At 44.6% G+C, this 20,467-nt stretch overlaps 1 protein-coding gene across 1 annotated transcript in view; it reads left to right on the top strand.

The window, feature by feature from the left end:
- The window catches only part of INSR (insulin receptor), a 215,166-nt gene that overhangs the window by 177,021 nt on the left and 17,678 nt on the right, over positions 1 to 20,467 (top strand). The window contains exons 16-19 of the mRNA XM_077475532.1: positions 853 to 1,082; positions 3,050 to 3,160; positions 17,710 to 17,869; positions 18,641 to 18,770. Of these exons, the coding sequence (XP_077331658.1) occupies positions 853 to 1,082; positions 3,050 to 3,160; positions 17,710 to 17,869; positions 18,641 to 18,770 (631 nt within the window). The remainder of the gene's footprint in view (positions 1 to 852; positions 1,083 to 3,049; positions 3,161 to 17,709; positions 17,870 to 18,640; positions 18,771 to 20,467) is intronic.

The raw sequence follows: 20,467 nt of genomic DNA on the forward strand, positions 1-20,467 counted from the left end.
GGGGGGGGGGGTTGTAATATGCAGGGGGGGCGAGAACACATGTTATAACGGGATTGGGATGTGAAGTATCTGAGGCTAGATTTGCATCATTGCGTCCTGCATTCGGCTTCTACTCAGACATTCGGCATCATATGGTATGGCACTCATGCCTGGCACATTTTCCAATGTCCAGAGGTGCCATTAAGAATTAAATATGTGATTCGGACCACTGCTGAATGAAAATTTTACTGACTGGACCTCTGTGAATTTTAATTTTAATTTTAAAATTAGTTTGCAGAAACATGCTTTTCCACCCCAGTGCGAGTTTGCTTTTTTTTTTTTTTTAGGTATATGTGTTTGTATTTTGCATGTGGTATCATTCCTTACCATGGGCTATAAACTTGCTGGAGATCACAATAAAATACAGCAAAAAAAAAAAAACAATAGTGAGAACGCCAGTGTTGGATACAATGCTACAGACCCCTCTATGTGCTTCAGGTGCAGATACCATGAGGGCCTATGATCGTGTGCTTTGTAAATACTTAATATATGGGATATTTATCAGGGCTTCAGTGCATTCTGAGTCCCTGCCCTGAAAAAAAGTATGCAGATCAGGAGTTCTGACATGACTTCCTGCATGCTTTATTCCAGGTCAAGAATCCAGTGCACCAAAAACAGTGGCAGCCAGGCATCTAGAATTTTTATAATGAGGTTAACCTTGGCAGCTTACATATTTTACTTCAGTACCAGATTCCTTTAATTCTATTGTTGGTTCTGTTTGGATACAGCAGTGAATGTCAGAAAAATGTCCACAAACTTTGCTACAGGTTGTATATATGCATGGCACAATATAACAATATATCATTCCCCTAGTGTACATTCCAGACGAATGGGAAGTACCACGAGAAAAGATCATCTTGCTCCGGGAGTTAGGACAAGGGTCCTTTGGAATGGTGTATGAAGGAATTGCCAAGGACATAATAAAAGGAGAAGCTGAAGTACGAGTTGCTGTGAAAACTGTGAACGAGACCGCAAGTCTTCGGGAGAGGATAGAGTTCCTGAATGAAGCCTCAGTCATGAAGGCATTCATCTGCCACCATGTGGTAAGAACTATAATTCTTTTAGAAAAATATGCCAGTTTATTTGACATTTTTTTACATGAAAAGTGCCTTCATGACTAAGTGAGAGTTTCAGATTTACACATTTAATTTATAAGACAAGATGATTGAAATGCCTCATTCTGTTTTTAGAATAGGCTAGGGAGACTGCAGCAGCCATGATAATCTATAAGTGGCAGCGTAAGAGGCTCCAACCCATTGTGTATTGTTGAATTAAAAGTCACTGAAACTATTTTGAAGAGTTTCCAACTGCAAGTCAGTTACCTAATAAAATCGTCCCAGCCATCTAAACTGCAAGTTGGTTACTTAAAGGGTAAGTTCACCTTTATATGAAATTACACAGGACCCCCACCTCGCCCCCCATCCCGCTGACCTGCATAGTGGCGATCTCCCATTCGGAGCTCTGGTATAGCCACCTCGCGGCTATCACGTGGGCGGCACTGACCAATCATAACCCTCGTAGCCTGTCCTCTCAGCAGGGAAGAAGAGAGAAAGCTGAGAGGATTTCTAAGCGCTGGAGCCCTGAGGTGGCTATACCGGGGCTCAGAACGGGTGATCGCCACCATGCAGGTCATGAGGATGGGGGTCCTGTGTAAGTTCACCTTACAGATTTTTCTGTAAAGGTGAGCTTACACTTTAAAGTAGACATTTAATCAAATCCTAACTAGATTTAAACCTGCTCCCACCCCCATTCCAAGCCCTATGCAAACTGCCCGGTAGTGTAAAGATGTCTATACTTATCTATGCTGAGAGTGCCCCAGTCCGGTCACATGATCTGTCCAGTTACCCGCTTCAGTGATTAAGAGAGATCGTTGACAATGGCTGTAGAGCCTGTGCGATGACGTCAAATATAGGCTTACTATGGGGCGCCTGTTGTCAGTTGTCCCTCCTCTACACTGAAGCTGGATCTGGGAGCTGATCACGTGACTGGATCATAGCGCCCGCTGCATTTGATAAGTATAGACATCTTTTCTCTGCAGAGTAGTTGGAACAGACTTGGCATGCGGGTGCGAGCAGGTTTAAGTATAATGAGAATATGACTAGACTTGCACTTTAATAGATTTGTCCCAGCCATCTACCTAAAATTAATTTTTAAATACAATCATTTTCTCCCTGTAGTAGAAGGCAACTTTAAACCAACCATTCCTAGTGCTCAAAATAATAAAATAATAATATAATAATTTGTATAATAATAGGTTTGTTTTTATTAGCTGCACAGTAACTGTGCTTAATAATAAAGTGGAGAAAAGCAATCAGATATTTTTTTTTCTTTAGTAAAAAGTTTTTCATGGATAAAGCATAGTACCTATCAAATAACCCCTCTTAGAGCAGCTGGTGAAGCTCAAAGCATCATCTGCTTTCCATACTGGTGCCCCCACCTTCCTCACTATCAAGTGGGTAATTTATTGAGTTGTGTTCTAGAAAATATCCTGAAAGTACTGTTGAATACATACTGAGGCAGCTTTTACAATCCATTCATAAGGGGATTTATATAGATGGGCCTTGCAGTATAATCTGTAAGTAGATCTCTTGCTTGTAGTAAACAACTATGCAAGGTGAAGGTCTCATTTTTGGTGACTGGAAAGTTAGGTGTCATGGAAATTTTTAACTTGTCTGTTAGGGTGCCTGGCATATTTATTTATATAAAATTATATATAAAAAAAATCTACAGCCAGCACATCTGGCTCCTGGAAAAGCATCTAAGCACGTGTCAATGCTAAGCGTATTTAGCGCTTGAGTATTAATTAATTTCAATGGCCAGAATAAATTATAATTTGTTCTGACCATTGAAATGGATTAATACCCAAGCTCTTGATGCACGTTTACAAGCATCAAGATTTTTTTTTCTGGCAAAACACTGCTGCCAGGAGGAAAGGAGTCTAGGAGAGATAGCAAAACACCAAGTGTGCATGAGGCCTTAAAGTCACTCTATTACTACTTTACTTTTTCAGGTTCGTCTCATAGGTGTTGTCTCCAAAGGTCAGCCTACACTGGTTATTATGGAACTGATGGGGCACGGAGACCTCAAAAGTTACTTGCGTTCACTGCGCCCTGATGCTGAGGTGAGAACAGTTGACATTGTTTAACCACTTGCCTACCTGCCCAATTCTGTTACTTCTCTCATTAATGTAAAAATATATATGTGTGTTTTTTTGCTAGAAAATTACTTGGAACCCCTAAACATTATATACCGTATTTATTGGTGTATAACACGCACCCGAAGTTTAGGAGGGAATTTTAAGGAAAGAAGCACATTACATTTAAATTCACATCAATGCAGCCTTCCCAGTGTCCATCTGCAACCTTGTGTCATTGCAGCCTCTCCAGTTTCCTTGCAGCCAGCCCTGTGTCATTTAAAATTGGCGCTGATCGGAGGAGAGGAGCGAGTGGAACCGAGATACACAAAGCTGAGTGTACTTCGGCTAGACTCGGCTCCTCTCGCAGTCCCGCCCATCTCCACTGATTGCGAGAGGAGAAAAGCGATCGCCGCCGACATATACAAAGCCGAGTGTACTTCGGCTAGACTTGGCTCTACTCACAGTCGGGGGCGGGACTGCGAGAGGAGCCGAGTCTAGCCAAAGTACACTCGGTTTTGTGTATCTCGACTCTGCTCGCTCCTCTCATCACAATCAGTGGAGATCGGTGGGGATCAGCGTATGACACGCACCCACGATTTCCCCCTGATTTTAAGGGGGAAAAAGTGCATGTTATACGCTGATAAATACGGTATATATTTTTTTATCAGAGACCCTAGAGAATAAAATGGCGATTGTTGCAATTTTTTTATGTCACGCAATATTTGCGAATTACTTTTTCAAACACAATTTGTTTAGAAAAATACACTTTAATGAATTGTAAAAAACAAAAGACAATATATAACCCAATCTTGTAAAATATGAAAGCATTGAGTAAATAGATACCCAACACATCATGCTTTAAAATTGTGGACGCTCATGGAATGGCAACAACTACGATGCTTAAAAATCTCCATAGGCAACGCTTTAATCATTTCTACAGTTTGCCAGTTTAGAGATACAGGGATAATCTAGTACTAGAATTATTGTTTTTGCTCTGATGTTCGTGTCGATACCTCACGTGTTGTTTGAACACCATTTACATATGTGGGCATGACCTACGTATGCATTCACCACTGCGTCTGAGCAGTGGGAATATTTTTCTATTATTTATTTTATTACATTTATTTTTATTTTTACACTTTCTCTTTTAAAAAAAAAAATTTTTAGCACTTTTATTCCTATCACAAGAAATGTAAACATCCCTTGTGATAGAAAGTAGTGACAGGTCCTCCTTAATAAGACCCACATTTCTCCTCTACAATGTAAAGCAATAGAAAAAAAACAAAAACATTGATCTAGTGCAGGGGTCTCCAAAGTATGGCCCACAGGCCACATCCGGCCTATTAGGATGTTTTTTCCGGCCTGCAGCTTCAGTCCTCAGACTCTTTGCAGGGACCAGTCTCTGCTCAAGCTTTTTCGAGTTGTGGGACATCCGCTGTATACTCACCCTCCTCCAATGGTATTCTGAGCAGGCCCTGCTACCGGACAATGCCCACCCTTCCTGGAACCGTTATTGGTTGCTAGGACTGTCAGTGAAGTACTTCCATGGAGACCCACTGTACCTTCCAGCTCCCACCTGCTTTTAACATAAGTGTCTTTTTACTCAGCATGCCTGTGTAACAGAAGGACCAGAGCTGGAAGGTGCGGCGGATCTGCACTAAAGCTAGTGCTTGGTTGGTAGTTTCAGAGGCACATGAGGGGGGACACAAACATGCACAGGATGAGGACTCTGAGGGGGGACAAATGTGTGTGGGGGAGGGCTCTGAGGGGGACACAAATGTGCATCAGGGGTCTCTGGGGGGGGCAGAGATGTGCATGGGAGGGACTCTGAGTTTTACAAAGACGTGTGTGGGGGGCTCAAATGTGTATCAGGGGGAGTGCTCTGGGGGGGTACAAATGTGTGTGGGGGAGGACTCTGAGGTGGGCACAAATGTGCATGGGATAATATGAGGGGAGCTTGGGGGGGGGGGGAGAGGGGCGGATAAATGTGCATGGGGGTGTGATGGGGACACAAGTCTGTGTGTGTGTGTGTGTGTGTGTGTGTGTGTGTGTGTGAGGGGGTCTATGAAGGAAACACAAATAAGCTGGGAGGCTCTGATAGGGACACAAATGTTGTGACGCCAATTTGCGGCGAAACTCTTATGGGGACACAAATGTGTGGGGGCTATGATGGGGACACAAATGTGTGTGTGTGTGGGGAGGTTATGATGGGGACACAAAGTTTAGTTCCAGTGCATGAGGTTCAGGCATTTAGGTGCTGGTGGAGTATAAAGGAGCACCATCCAGCACCGCTGCCAGCTGTCTGTCCTATTCAATTCAATTCTGCTGCTGCAGATTATTTATAAATAACAGATTTTCTTTTCTTACATCAGGGGACACAGAGCCATAGTAATTACTATGTGGGTTATATCAGACCGACAGGTGCTGGACACTGGCACGCCCCTAAGGCGTGTACTCCCCTATATAACCCCTCCCATTACTGCGAGTCCTCAGTTTTTTTTCAGCAGTGTCTAAGGTGTTGGTCACAAGTAAAGATGTGCTGTGCTGAGCTCCACGGGTAGTAATCCTTGATGAGGGCTAGCCATGCGGCCCGGATCCGTTCTGATGTCTTTTCATGGGCTAAATGAATGGCACCCAGGCCTCGTGTCCAAAGAAACGAGGTTTAGCTTGCGAATGCTTCTCTGGGCCCTGGGATCCAATACTTTGTGGTAGTGAGGCCATAAAGTTTTTACTGGCAGGGTGCTGTCGCAGGTCCAGGATTGTGGGATAACCTGAGGTTCCACGGTTCCTGACGGTTTCCTATAAGGTCTCGGAGCCTACCGTGAAGGGTGAAGATTGGGTTTTTATCTCTGATAAAACCCTGCTGCGAGGATAAGGTAAGGGAGATTTTCTCAGGAATTTCTCCTTCTATGAATAGTGCTGTCATGCCTATGTGTCACCACTGGGGGCTGTATTGAGCACTCACTATCCTGTTGCTGGAAACAGCAGAAGCCTTCACTCTCCTCTCCTCCAGCCGAAACAGACCCTCTGGTAAGAAAAGGGGGGTTTAGTCTCTTCCTGTGCCCCAGATTGGCTTTATTCCCCTTACGGGGGACATGCCAGAACAGTTACCTCTTTTCTTTTGAAAAAATAAATACATTTCTTTTCAAAGGGCAGACCGTGACTGCTCGGCGGAGGATTTAAACCCCCCCCCGCCATGCTTACAGGTCCACAGGATGGCGCTAAGCGTGGAAAAACACCTCCCTTGAAAGTAAAGGGGGCCATAATTCACAGGGGCGTGGCTAACGGCGTCAGACGCCGACTACGTATAGAGGAAGCTGGTCTCAGCTCTGTATGTGTGAAAGCTGCTGCTGGCTGTGGAGGAACAGAGCAGGTGGATGGCTTGGTCAGGTTAGTGTACACAGGCTTACTCCTTTGGCACATTATACTTTACAGTAGCTAGGGTTAATAGCAGCAAATGGTACTGAACTATAGCCTAGCAATGTACATTCTTTTGCATAGTGCCTCTGCTTTATGCTTCAGGCTATGAATGGTAATGGGCCCAGGAACTTCTCCAAAAGGTCATTTGTTTTGCACTGTAAACTAAATGCATTTCCAAAGGAATGTCATCCTCCTCTGAGAGGGATACGGCTAGACAGATTGAGCCGTCAGGGGTAGAACACTTAAGTTGGTGTCTATATCATACAAACGGGTTTTTTTCTTCTACCGTTTAAAAATTTGAAAGAAGATTAATGCTATGATGTCTCTCCATAGTAGGACTAAACATAGCAGATTCCCATCTAGTCCTCAGGGCCCCTGTTGAGGTTCAGGAGGCTGGGGATCAGGTAGATCTTCCCAAATACTGGAAGATACTTATTTTTCCTCTTCGGAGGATCCTAATATGGAAGGAGTAGCTTCACAAGTCAGGTGCTTGTGTACTCCCTTACTTAACCCTTTTGTTGCCCGCAGCACAGGCTCTTGAGGTATCTACCTCTATATAGGTTCATTAGAACCTCCCCCACCTGGAGATGTTTTTTTCCTATTCATGCATAGCTTATGTATTCTGAATAGGAACATTTCTATGAAGAAAATGGGGGGGTTCCAGCAATTGATGCTGCAATCACCTCAGTGAGCAGAGTCTCACATGTCCAGTGGATGTTATGTGGATGTCCACTGATGTTAAAGGATCCAGCAATTTAAAGTTGGAACTTCCTTTTAAAGACAAGATGTCTTTTGCAGTTCAGTAGCGCAGCTGGTTCTTGCTGCAATTGGTGTATCTCAGTCCATTAACCCTTTAACATCTGCTCCACCATTTTGATGGTGCACATTTTGAGTCACGCTAACTCATTGGAAAAGGTGGACTTCAAAGGGTTAAGGAACAGTTTGTGGAGATATCTGAAATTCTGCCTGACCAGCAGCCCCGGCAATGGGCTGGTGTATCTGACGCACTATGTCTCACAGTAGATGCTATGAAAGACTCTATCATTTAAACATTATGGCTTATGCTTGGACTAGTGCGTTCTCGCAGAGTTCTGTGGCTGAAATATTGATCATCCAAAGCACTGTGTAAAAAGCTCCTAGCCAGTTTGTTTACTTCCTGGGGTATGGCTATTTAGAGTGGATAAGTACATCCAAAAGACCTCTAATAGGGTAAAGCTTTCTTTTCCAGTAAAAAGAGGTTCAAACATTTCTCCTTTTATCGTGCTGCCTCCTCCTATGCCTGGGGCATCTGCCTCTAGGCAGTCTCGATGGCCTCAACCGTCAGGTTCAAGGCAAAGTCCCCAAGGGCAGCACCAGGATATTGGGGCAGAAAGCCCACAAAGCAGAATGCTAAAGCCTTCTCATGAAGGGGCACCCCCACTCGTTCGAGTGAGGGGAAAGGTCCTGCGATTCTCAAGATCTGGCAGGAACAATGTCAAGACAGATGGATTTCTGCAATTTTTTCTCTAGGTTACGACGAGTTCCGAGAGCCCGGATGGCTCAGTCGGTAGAGCATTTTTTTTTTGATCTGAGGGTCTGGGGTTCAGGTCCCTGTTTGGGTGCTGCCTGTGGCGTCCTTGGGCTGCTGATGGGGCAGTTTGCGTCTCCTCTGAGAATGTTCCTAAGGATCCAGAGAAAAAAAAAGGTCTCTCTTTCTGGGCTCTGGATCAGCTGTTATCCCAGTCGGTGATATCAGAGGTCCCCTTACTGGAACGGGGGGTTTTGGCTCAAACCTTTTAAGGTTCCAGAACCAAACAGGTAAGATCCATTCTAGATCTCGAAGATCTGAATCGGCACTTAAACATCCGATCCTTTCATAATTCGATTGGCTGTGTCCATCCTGCAAGGAGGGAAGTTGCATATCTCCATGTGCCAAATTTTCCTGCTTACCAGAAATTTCTGCGGTTTGAAATATAAAATTATCTTTTCAGTTGTAGCCACAGCACCACAAGTGTTCTGAAAGATTCTGGCACCTCCTTTAACCAGATTAACCATTTCCCGACCGGTGCACGCCAATGTACATCGGCAGAATGGCACGGGCAGGCATATTGGCGTACAGGTACGTCCAGTTTTAAATATGGCCCTGCCATCGCGAGCGTGCCGCCGGCAGCAGCATGCTCGCGTACCGGTCGGGACCCCCGTGAGTCCGGTCACGGGTCCCGCGGACTCTATCGCCGCAGGCATACCCGCGATCGTCTCACGGGGCGGCTGAACGAGGAGATGCCTTTGTAAACAGCATCTCTCCGTTCTGCCTAGCAACAAGTGACGCTGATCTCTGCTCCATGTGATTGGAGCAGAGATCAGTGTTTACTAAAACAAAGCCCAGCCCCCCACAGTTAGTAACACGCCCCTAGGAACACTTAACCCCTACACTGCCACCCACTGGTTAAGCCCTTCACTGCCAGTGTCATTTACACAGGAATGACTGCATTTGTACAGCAGTGATTGCTGTATAAATGACAATGGTCCCAAGAATGTGTCAAAAATTTCCGATGTGTCCGCCATAATGTCGCAGTCACAATAAAAATCGCTGAATGCCGCCATTACTAGTAAAAAAAATTATTAATAAAAATGCCATAAAACTATCCCCTATTTTGTAAACGCTATAACTTTTGCCCAAACCAATCAATAATCGCTTATTGCGATTTTTTTTTTCTTACTAAAAATATGTAGAAGAATACGTATCGGCCTAAACTAAGGGAAAAATTTTTTTTTTTACATATTTTTGGGGGATATTTATAACAAAAAGTAAATAATAATGCATTTTTCTAAATTGTCGCTCTATTTTTGTTTATAGCGCAAAAAATAAAAACCGCAGGGGTGATCAAATACCACCAAAAGAAAGCATTATTTGTGGGGAAAAAAAGGACGTTAATTTTGTTTGGGAGCCACGTCGCACGACCGCGCAATTCTCAGTTAAATCGACGCAGTGCCGAATTACAAAAAGTGGTCTGGTCTTAAGCCAGCAAAATGGTCCGGCCTGAAAGTGGTTAAGGGCTCAAGGCATAGCGGTCTTAGCCTATTAGAAGATCTACTTATAATAGAGCATTCAGTCTCAGGTCTAAAACCAGAGTCTAATCTCAGCCGTAAATATCTGAAATCTCTAGGTTGGATACTCAACCTAGGAAGATTCTCCTTAAAACCATCAAGGAGATTACAGTACTCGGGGGCTGGTTATAGATGCCATACAAAAGAAGGTATTCTTACCCCAGACAGAAATCGGTTTCCATTGTAGGACTAATTTAACTTATCAAAACAAAGCCTTCATCCGGCTGTGCAGGAGATTTTTTAGGGAAAATGGTGGCCTCCTTCAAGGCTGTCCCTTACGCGCAGTTTTACTTAAGAACTGCTTCAAGACACCATCCTGTCAGTCTGGAATAAAAAAGATTCAGGCCTTGTTTTTGTTTTCAATACACTTGGCTCCCGACATAAGTCGGAGCCTAAATTTGAGGTTATCCAGAAAAAGGAGAAAATATTTATCCTGGAAGGTGTTAACAACAAATGCCAGACTTCTAGGCTGGGGAGCAGCCCTGGAAGAAGATTCTGTCCAAGGGAGATGTTCCAGGTTAGAGGACCTTGCCTATCAACTTTTTTTGGAAGTTTCAGGTAGTACATCTGGCCCGAGAATCTTGTCGGTCAGACGGGTTTTGTTTGTACTGCCAGAGGGTCCAAAATATGGACAGGCAGCGTCAAGATCTACTATTTTCCAAATGGATTCGTCAAGTGATTGTTCAAGCTTCAGTTTAAAGAAAAAAATTCTTCCTTCTCATGTTAGAGCACACTCATCTGGGGCGATTAGTGCCTCTTGGGTGGTGCATCATCAGGCCTCTATGGCTCAGATATGTAAGACCGCAACTTTGTCTTCGGTTCATACGTTTATCAGATTTTATCAAACCGATATTAAAGGTCATGAGGATATTGCATACTGCAGTATGAGTCCTCTGGTCTCCTGTTTTTTTTTTATGTTTCCCCCCTTCATTTGCCATTGCTATGGGACATCCCACATAGTAATTACTATGGCTCTGTGTCCCCTGATGTAAGAAAATAAAATAGGATTTTTATAACAGCTTACCTGTAAAATCCTTTTCTTTGATGTACCTCAGGGGACACAAAGGTCCCTCCCTTCTTTGGGATACACTTGTATTGCTTGGCTACAAAACTGAGGACTCCCAGTAATGGGAGGGGTTATATAGGGGAGTACATGCCTTAGGGGCGTGCCAGTGTCCAGCACCTGACAGTCCGATATAACCCAAATAGTTATTACTATGGCTCTGTGTCCCTGATGTACAGCAAAGAAAAGGATTTTACAGGTAAGCTGTTTTAAAAATCCTATTTTTTTTTCAGCCTGCAAATTTGTGTAAAATATACAACGTGGCCCTCGAAGTGAAATGTTTGGAGACCCTTGATCTAGTGCTTTAAAAGAGCATAGAGATGAGGGGAGGCGGGGCGTGGCCTAGGTGGTCATGTGAGCGGACGTCTTTCTGTGCAGCTCCGACATCTCCTGCTACAATCCTGCTCCATCCTGGGTTAATCCCTCACTATATACCGAACGAAAGACGCCGCCTGTACCGGAGGACTCCCCCCCGCTTCCTTGGAAGGTGATATCGGCGGATGGGCAAACGCAGAAGGCAGCCGCAGGCGCAAATGTTAGTGCACACACGCTCGGGCCAAGATGGCCGCCGGACCACCGCCGCGGAGCCCTGTGATTCTCCAGCCTCCACGCCGGATCTCTTTGGGGAGGCCTCTCCGCCGTCCTCCCCGGGACAGCCGGACCCTCCGATCCTGGTGTCACAGATCTCGGCGGGGGAGGAGGCGGAGGAGAAGGAACGAGGGCCTACGCTTGCTGAGGTGCTGCAGACCATTAAGGTAAACCATGCTGCTCTTATGGGGACAGTGGCTGAAATCAAAAGTGACTTTACCCTGTTGAGGCAGGATGTTCAGAAAATATGTGGAAGGGTGGATGAGACTGAAAAACGTATTAGTGACTTGGAAGACTCAGTTATCCCCTTATTGCCTAAACTCAATACTGCAGGGGGTAAAATAGCCTCCCTAGAAGACAAGGTGGACGACCTCGAGAACCGCCTCAGATGCAATAACCTGAGGCTGGTGGGCCTTCCTGAGCAGGTGGAGGGGTCTGACCCAGTGGCCTTTTTGGAAAGTTAATTGGAGCAGGAGTTTGGCCGTGACACACTGTCCCCTTGCTTTGTGATAGAACAGGCTCACAGAGTCCCGGGCAGACCTCTCCCTGCAGGCAATCTGCCACGCACCATGGTTATCAGGTTGCTGAACTACAGGGACAGAGATGCTATATTGCGGGCAGCCAGAACAAAAGGCAGTCTGAAGATTAACAATGCTACAGTGTCACTGTACCCAGATTATTCGGTGGCTGTTCGCAACCAAAGGGCACAATTCCAGTCTGTTAAACAAAAGTTGAGAGAACATGCAGTGAAGTACTCTATGATATTCCCGGCTACCCTGCGCATTGTCCATCGAGAGAAGGTTCTTTTCTTCCAGTCACCCAAGAACGTCATCGCATGGTGGGAGTCCCTACCACAACCCCCTCGAGATCCTGCCTGAAGGATGTTGGCCTGGATGGTTGACGTCTGTTTTCTTTTGCCCTCCCCATCTTTGATTCTACCTCTGGTCAGTGCGGCGAGTCTCTGCTGCTCTTGTTGAAACATAATGGGATCAACAATGTTTGCGGGACACTTTTACTCCCCCATTTTTTTTTGGTTGAGTATCTGGGAGCTGCTCTAGGAGAACGATGTTGAGCCACTCAGTGGTGAAGTTGCCTTGTTACGGTTAATCACATGGATATCAGGCCATGCGCCCCATGCATGGCCCTAGTTTTGGGTACAAGCCGCTCCATTTCCGTGGGAGCAGGGCAGGGTTGTTGCTGCTTGTTGGCAGCTCTTTATTTGTTGTCTGTTGTATGGTTGAGGTGTGTGAGGAGGATGGATGGATGTGTGTGTGTGTGTCACATTGTCCCACTGGAAGTGCTGTGGCTCTGTCTGCTTGGCGGGGGACTGTCCTGGGGCCCCTGGACAGGCTGCGCTCGCTTATTCCCACTTGGGCGATATTACCAACCCCCCCCCCATGGCTGAGGTAAACATTTGCTCATGGAATGTGCTGGGGCTGAATTCCAAATTTAAACGTGCATTGGTGTTTGAGCAAATCAAACGATTGCACCCGCATATTCTCTGTCTACAGGAGACTCATCTGGTGGGCTCAAAAATCAAAAAAATGTTCCTCCGCCGGCCACAGCCACGGTATTCTAAGATTTGAGCGTTAAGTTATCACTGTTACCTGTTTACCCTACGTTCATTGTGGGGGATTTTAACTCTGTGTTACAGCCCAATTTGGATAGACTGAAACCTCATGTGAATGAGTCCAGGATGTTTAGTAAATGTTGTGAGGCGTATGGATATGTAGATATTTGGCGTTGGAAGTTCCCGGGGGAAAAGGTATTCTCCTGTCAATCCAAAACCTATGGTTCTCTGTCCAGGCTGGACTATGCACTGGCCACTGGGGACTTTCTGCCGGTTGTCAGGGCAATTAAATATGTCTCTCAAACAGTGTCGAGTCACTCACTACTACAGGTTACTCTTACCCTGGGGCATTGTCCTTCATTTAGGGTGTGGAAACTTAGCCCCTTGTGGGTGTCCACACCGGGGATACAAGAGGCCATCCCATCGGCTATGACGGACTATTGGTCCACTAACACTGACACCACAGCAGCGGGCCCCACGTGGGATGCCTTTAAGGCGGTTTTGCGTGGATCGTACATATCCCGCATTAAGCATTATAGACGAGCTGGGAGGGCCCAACAATCGGAACTTGAACGTTCCCTTGAGGAGGCTAGATGTAGGCATACGCTAAACCCGACAGAGACTACCCGAGGTGAGCTGACGACTGCCCAGGAGATGTTGCAGTTACATCTTGTGGACACGACTAAAATACAACAACTACACTTGATGGCAAAATTACATGAACACGGGGGGAAGAACGGGAGGCTGCTAGCCTTTCTTGCCCATAATAACTATTTGGATAGTTCCATCTCTGCCATACAACTGACCGATGGCTCCACTACCGAGGATCCTGTAGCTATAAATCAGGAATTTACCTCATACTACAGTAGACTATATGACAATCCGGCGCCCCCTCGGAGGCTACATTTAGGGGTTTCTTCTCGTCGTTGATGTTTCCTGGCCTGGAGGACGCTCAGCGGGACCTCTTGGAACGGGAAATCACTCTTGAGGAGGTGGAAACAGCGATAGGTTCCCTACCGCCATCGAAGGCTCCTGGCCTGGATGGTATCCCTTCGGCGTGGTATCAGACCTACACTGAATTGATAGCTCCTAAACTACTCCTTACTTACCGAGCGTCCCTGAACTTGAGCTCTCTTCCTGATTCCATGAATGAGGCTCTGATAGTGGTTTTGCCCAAGCCGGGCAAAAACAAACTGTTATGCGAGTCCTACCGTCCCATTTCCCTCCTCAATAATGACGCAAAAATTTTGGCCAAGATCTTAGCTCTTCGATTGCAAAAAGTCATACTTACTTTGATATCGCCAGATCAGGCTGGTTTTATGCCTGGACGTAGCACATTTGACAATATACGCAGATTATATCTACATATCCATAGAGCATGCAGGGATAAGCATAGTAGCTTGGTGTTGTCCTTAGACGTGTTAAAGGCTTTTGATACTGTGCGTTGGTCATTCCTGTGGGAGACGATGGCTAACATGGGCTTTGGCCCACAATTTACAAAATGGGTCCGCCTGCTATATGCTAAACCGAGTGCGAGGGTGCGAACCAATAGAGATGTCTCTTCACCATTTCGGTTATTTAGGGGGACTAGACAAGGGTGTCCCCTGTCCCCGCTCCTGTTCGCCATCGCCATAGAGCCCTTGGCTCTGGCGGTGCGGCAGGCTTCGGGGATAGGGGGCATCCGACTCGGAGATGCTGGAGGAAAAGATATCTTTGTATGCAGATGATGCCTTGATTTATTTAGATGGTAAGGAAAGCTCCTTCAGTGGCCTTATGCAGGTGGTAGAAGAGTTTGGGGATGTGTCTGGTCTGAGGGTTGGTTGGGATAAGTCGATAGCTTTTCCCATTGGCCCTCACTGCTCCTATGATTACTTGAACACTTCTAAACTTCAGACGTCCCAGACATTTAAGTATCTGGGCATTCAGATTCATAACAAGCTTCCCAAATACGAAGACTTAAATATTGCCCCTATTACAAAACAGATGGTTGACAAACTCCAAACATGGGCAACTCTCCCTCTCAATTTAATAGGACGTATCAACGTATTTAAAATGATATTTCTCCCTAAATATTTATATTGTTTTCAAGCTGCTCCGGTTTATCTCCCTAAAAAGTTTTTTCTAAAAATAGAGTCTATTGTGTCCTCCTTTATCTGGCAAAATTCCCACCCGCGGATTGCCAAGGCATCTTTGCAATCCCCCAAATCGAAAGGGGGCCTGGCCCACCCAAATTTATACACTTTCTTGCCTCCCAACTTACCTATGTATATGATTGGCTGCATTCCAGCCCTCAGACCCCCTCCGCCACTTTCATTTCAATCCTACATGCACCGTTTGACACAGTCAATGACGTACTGCATAGGGCTCTATATTCTAAGTGCTCTAGGTTTTCCCCTATGGAGGTGGGTTTACTGGCCTGGAGAGAGGGAGAGAAGCTGCTTTCAATTACCACCCCTGGCAGGTCACCGCAAACCCCACTATGGGACAATCCTAGTCTGCCTGAATTGCGTTGACATCCAGACTCCCAATGGTGGACCAGGCTGCATATACTGCGCTTGTCCCATATAATTAAGGGAAATGTATTTGAATCCTTTGAAAATTTACGGGGTACCTTTACAATAGATCATACATTTTTCTACAAGTACCTACTTCTTCGACATGCCATCCAGGCACAGTTTGGCTCCCTGACCATAGAGCTTCAGGAGTCTCCTATGGAGGACCTGATGTCCTACCCGGATCTTACTAAACAGGTTACAACTTTCTATGGTCACCTTTCCAGGGTAGGGGCAGACCCATTTCACAATTCTTTTGTGAAATGGAAAAGATTGTTACCTGACCTGTCAGAAGGAGGGGTGGGAGGAAACTACTGAAAATTGTTTTCAGGATATTATCAGTACTTCCAATCAATATGTGCAATTTAAGTTTATTCATCAGTTGCATTATACCCGGTCTAGACTGGCTAGAATGGGTCTGAGAAATGAGGCCTTGTGCCCTAGATGTACATTTGATAAGGCTGATTTATATCATATGTTTTGGAGTTGTCCTAGACTGGATTCGTACTGGAAGGACCTGTTTAATTTTTTTGATGAACATCTTGCTTTCCCGGTGCCCCAAACCCCTGAGGTGGGGCTGCTGGGTATACTGAATGACTTCATCCACAGGACATCAGCTCGGACTTTACTACGTACCATTTTTTTTTATGCACGTAAAGTGATCTTATTGCACTGGAAAGAGAGTGCCCCTCCAAGGATTCAATCCCTATATGGTATTATTAATGGTGAACTCCCCAAATTTAAAATTGTGTATAAAAATAGAGCCTGTTTGAAAAAGTTCCATAAGGTGTGGCAGCCATGGATGGATGTCTGGTTCTTTCTGGGGGACGGTACAATCCTCGCAGGTCCCCTAGGTGGGGCTGTGGGGGATGGGCCGGGGCCTCGGGTAACGTAGAATGTGATGCTGGGTATAGGGGGGAGGGGCGAATTATGGTAGAAGTTAGCAATTATATGACCTTAAGAAGCTGCTATCTACGTTAAAAATGATACTGTGCAGTGGGACGGTGACTTGTGTGGAAGGGTTGTGTGTGTGTTGGGATGCCTGCTTGACTTTTTGTGTCTATGTTTTTTTGGGGTTCTCTGTGTTTTTTGTATTTAACTGTTTTGCTTACTCCAGTGGTGCATCCCCACCATATATTTTGGGTTTTTGGGGTGTACCGAGTAACGCCATCGTTTTTGCACTGATAACGGTGTAGGCAGCGGTCTGTGTGTCAGCTCGCTGCGTGGTGGGTTGCCTACATGGGGCGGTGCTCGGGCCACTACATGCATTACTTTACGCTATATCCTGTGGGTTTATGCCTCTGTCTGCATCTCTGGAGTGATGCTATTCGATATGTATCTTGATTGTTGTGTAAGCTGTATGTTAAAAATTTAAATAAACACCTTTTAAAAAAAAAAAAGAGATGAGGGGAGGCCATGTTTTCTCTGCTCATCACTGTTACCAGCTCCCGCAACCACCGGATTGGTTCTCGGGGCTACCGATCATCCAGGTAAGCCCGAGAATCACTGGGAAGGGGCGGGGGGACCCGCCCCAATGCTTCTAAAGTGATCTAGCAACGATTCTGCTGCTCGGACCACGTTTATCTGTTAGAGTGTCGCTGTCTGGTGAAAAAAAAATACCAGGTTTATGGCATTCTGCTGAAGCCTTAACCCCGGTATTCCACTTCTGACCAAGGGTGTCATTTGTCTATGGCCCGGTCAGCAAGTGGGTAATGAGGGAAGTTAAAAGGTAAGAATATACATAAAGACTTGCACTTCTATACATGCCTTTTTGTCTCTTGGAATTGCCTTTAGATTAAAGCCAGTAAAGAATGAAGAGGAGATGGTCATCTCTTTCCACAACTTCCTGGATTCCCTGCATGCTTTGCCTTCTCCTCTGCTGTTTACTTTTGATTTTTAAGGACTATTTGTCCCATGATATCTTGCCTGCAAGCAGGGATTCCTGTACTGAAATTCCTCCTTTCAGCACCTTTGTAGTTCAGAAGGCAGGCTCTGTGAAATGTGACAGCGGTGTCTTTCCAAAAGGCATAGTGAATATGTATCACAGTTCAAAAAAGTGTAGAGATCTTCACAGAGTAAATTTACTAACGTCAAGATCATTCAGAGTAACAGGATTAAGCTAGGTCGCTAGGAAGTATTGAAATACATCTAGGAAGTGAATATGTTGTTACATTTTGACCAGATAACTTTTACCAACTTTTCTCATTTCAAAATTATAAAGTGCTACATTTGTTATTTTATTTCCTTGCTTCAGAATAATCCAGGCCGTCCAGCTCCGTCAATACGGGAAATGATTCAGATGTCTGCAGAGATTTCTGATGGCATGGCTTATCTCAATGCCAAAAAATTTGTACATCGTGATTTGGCTGCTCGAAACTGCATGGTTGCAGAAGATTTCACTGTGAAAATTGGAGGTGGGTTAAAGCAGCTTAAGTTCCTTTTGAACTACGGTAATCGGATTTTTGTAAGGAATGTGCAGTGCTCATTATGTTAAAGTGGAAGTAAACCCATCGATTTAAACAGTTTCAAAAAATGGCATGCCGGGAATTCTAACTGCACATTGGCTGTGCTCTCAACCAAACTGTCAAACCACCCAATGGCTGGTGTCATAACGGATCACATGTGCAGCACTGTGGCAGCTGAAGATTAAACAGAGGCAAAGATGGCAGCTTCCGTGGATGAAAACGATAGGGGAGTTTACTTCCACTTTAAAATGTTTTAGATTAACACATTATGTTGCTTTGATTCATTTTGATAATCAATTCTTACAGAGAATTTAGATTGAGGAATGTGCAGTTTAAATATAGTAGTATTGTCATGGATAATCTAGAAAGGCGCTGGTGAATATAATGCTCCACATAAAGTATTCCACCGGGTTTTCAAAAACAACCAGATTTCACCAGCAGGTAGTACTGCAAATGAAAGTGCAACGGCAGCCCTGGGTTTAGTGCAAACCCCTAGGAGCTTATTATAAATTTGGTTCTAGGGGACTTTCTTTACACAATCAAAAAGACATATCTTTTGTAGTTACCTGGGAAATCCTTAGAAAAAAATAATGGCTAGGATTTTGCACACATATTCAATGATCCTTTAATTTGAAAAATGTGACAAAATGATCACAGTATATTTCTTTAATTCATTTTTCAGTATCACTTATCTACAAACTGTCAAACTTTTCCTCATAGATTTTGGGATGACTCGTGACATATATGAGACAGACTATTATCGAAAAGGTGGAAAAGGGTTGTTACCAGTCAGGTGGATGTCCCCGGAATCCCTTAAAGATGGCGTGTTCACCACCTTCGCAGATGTCTGGTATGAAATATATAGGCATAGACGTCATTTTATAATACTCTTTCAGCAGCAGCATGCAGCAATCATGTTTTCTTTAACAGAATAAGCAATATATTTCTTCTAGTAGTATGAAGTGCTAGTATCACAACTGTGTTATAGATATATCTTAGGAATTCCATGATGTTTGTTATATTTTATTCTAGACCTACATATCAAATACCTAAACTCCAAACATAGTTTCTCTGCTAGCATCAGAACACGATCACTCAAACTTGTATTTTTAAATATTCACTTGTAAGAGGCAACAAGTACATTTCACTGCATATCAGCTTAATGCCCCATAAGCTAAATATCAATTTTAAACAAAACCAATAAGTAAAATAATGAACAGCACAAGTAGTAAATTCAATAATAAAACACAGCTGCACACAAAGTGATATCTACCTTCGCAACAAATATCCACAGAACAACATGCTACTACTTGAGTCGCCAGAAGTTATTCCCGGGGGAATGGTCCCTTCACCCCGACATTTTTTGAGCTGTTTTCCAAAGATGGGGGACTCCGGACGTAGATCTTCTGGTGTCCAGTTTCAACATGAAGTTGGTCAACTTTGTGTCCAGAACAAGGGATCCACTCGGAACAGATGCATTGGTATTCAGTTGCTGCCACAACCTCTTTGCAGGATCAGGCTGGAAATAAAACCGGTAATTCTGGTAACCCCAGCATGCCCCAGAAGGTCCTGGTATGCAGAATTCGTAAAGATGGCGGTGGAGGATCCATGGTCCCTTCAACTACGGACAGACTACTCTCACAGGGGCCGATATTCCATCCTACCTTAAAAACTCTAAATTTAATGGCTTGGCTATTGAAACCCACATTCTGAAAAAGTGTGGGCTTTCCGGGTCAGTTATCTCTACCTTGATTAATGCAAGGAAGCCAGCTTCCAGAACTATATATTATACAGTCTGAAGGGCTTATGTTTTCTGCTGTGAATCCAAGGGTTGGCACCCTCAGAAGTATATCATAGGCAGAATTATTGCCTTTTTACAATTAGGGGTAGAGATAAAATTGGCCTTGACTACTATTAAGGGCCAAGTCTCAGCTTTATCGCTCTTATTTCAAAGACTGCTTGCATCACATTCTTTAGTCTGGGGTTTTATGCAGGGGGTGCATCTGCCAGTTAGATCACCTTTGAACCCTTGGGACTTGAACTTAGTTTTGTCAGTGTTACAAAAACAGCCATTTGAATTAATACAGCATATTCCCTGATGCTGCGTACACACGATGTGAATTTTGGTTGGAAAAAGCTCTGATTGTTTTCCCGAGATTTCGCTCATGCTGTCTTGCATACACACCGTCACACCAAATTTCCGACCATCAAGAAAGCAGTGATGTACAACACGTATGACAGGACTAGAAAAAGGAAGTTCAATAGCCAGTAGCCAATAGCTTTCGTCTCGTAGTTGAATCTGAGCATGCGTGAGTTTTTGCGTGTCGGAATTACATACACACAATCGGAATTTCCAATAGAAACTTTTTCCGTCTGAAAAATTAAGATCCTGCCCCCTATCTTTTGCTGGCGGAAATTCGGCCACACACGGTCGCATTTTCCGACGAAAAGCTCTCATCGGTCTTTTGCTGGCCGAAATTCTGACCGTGTGTACGCAGCATTAGTCCTTCTTGGTTGCTATATCCTCAGGAGGGTTTCGTAATTAGC

Source organism: Lithobates pipiens, unplaced genomic scaffold (genome assembly GCF_037356315.1).
Source record: "Lithobates pipiens isolate NorthernLeopardFrog02 unplaced genomic scaffold, aLitPip1_a1.2 Scaffold_13, whole genome shotgun sequence".
Taxonomy (NCBI): Eukaryota; Metazoa; Chordata; class Amphibia; order Anura; family Ranidae; genus Lithobates; species Lithobates pipiens.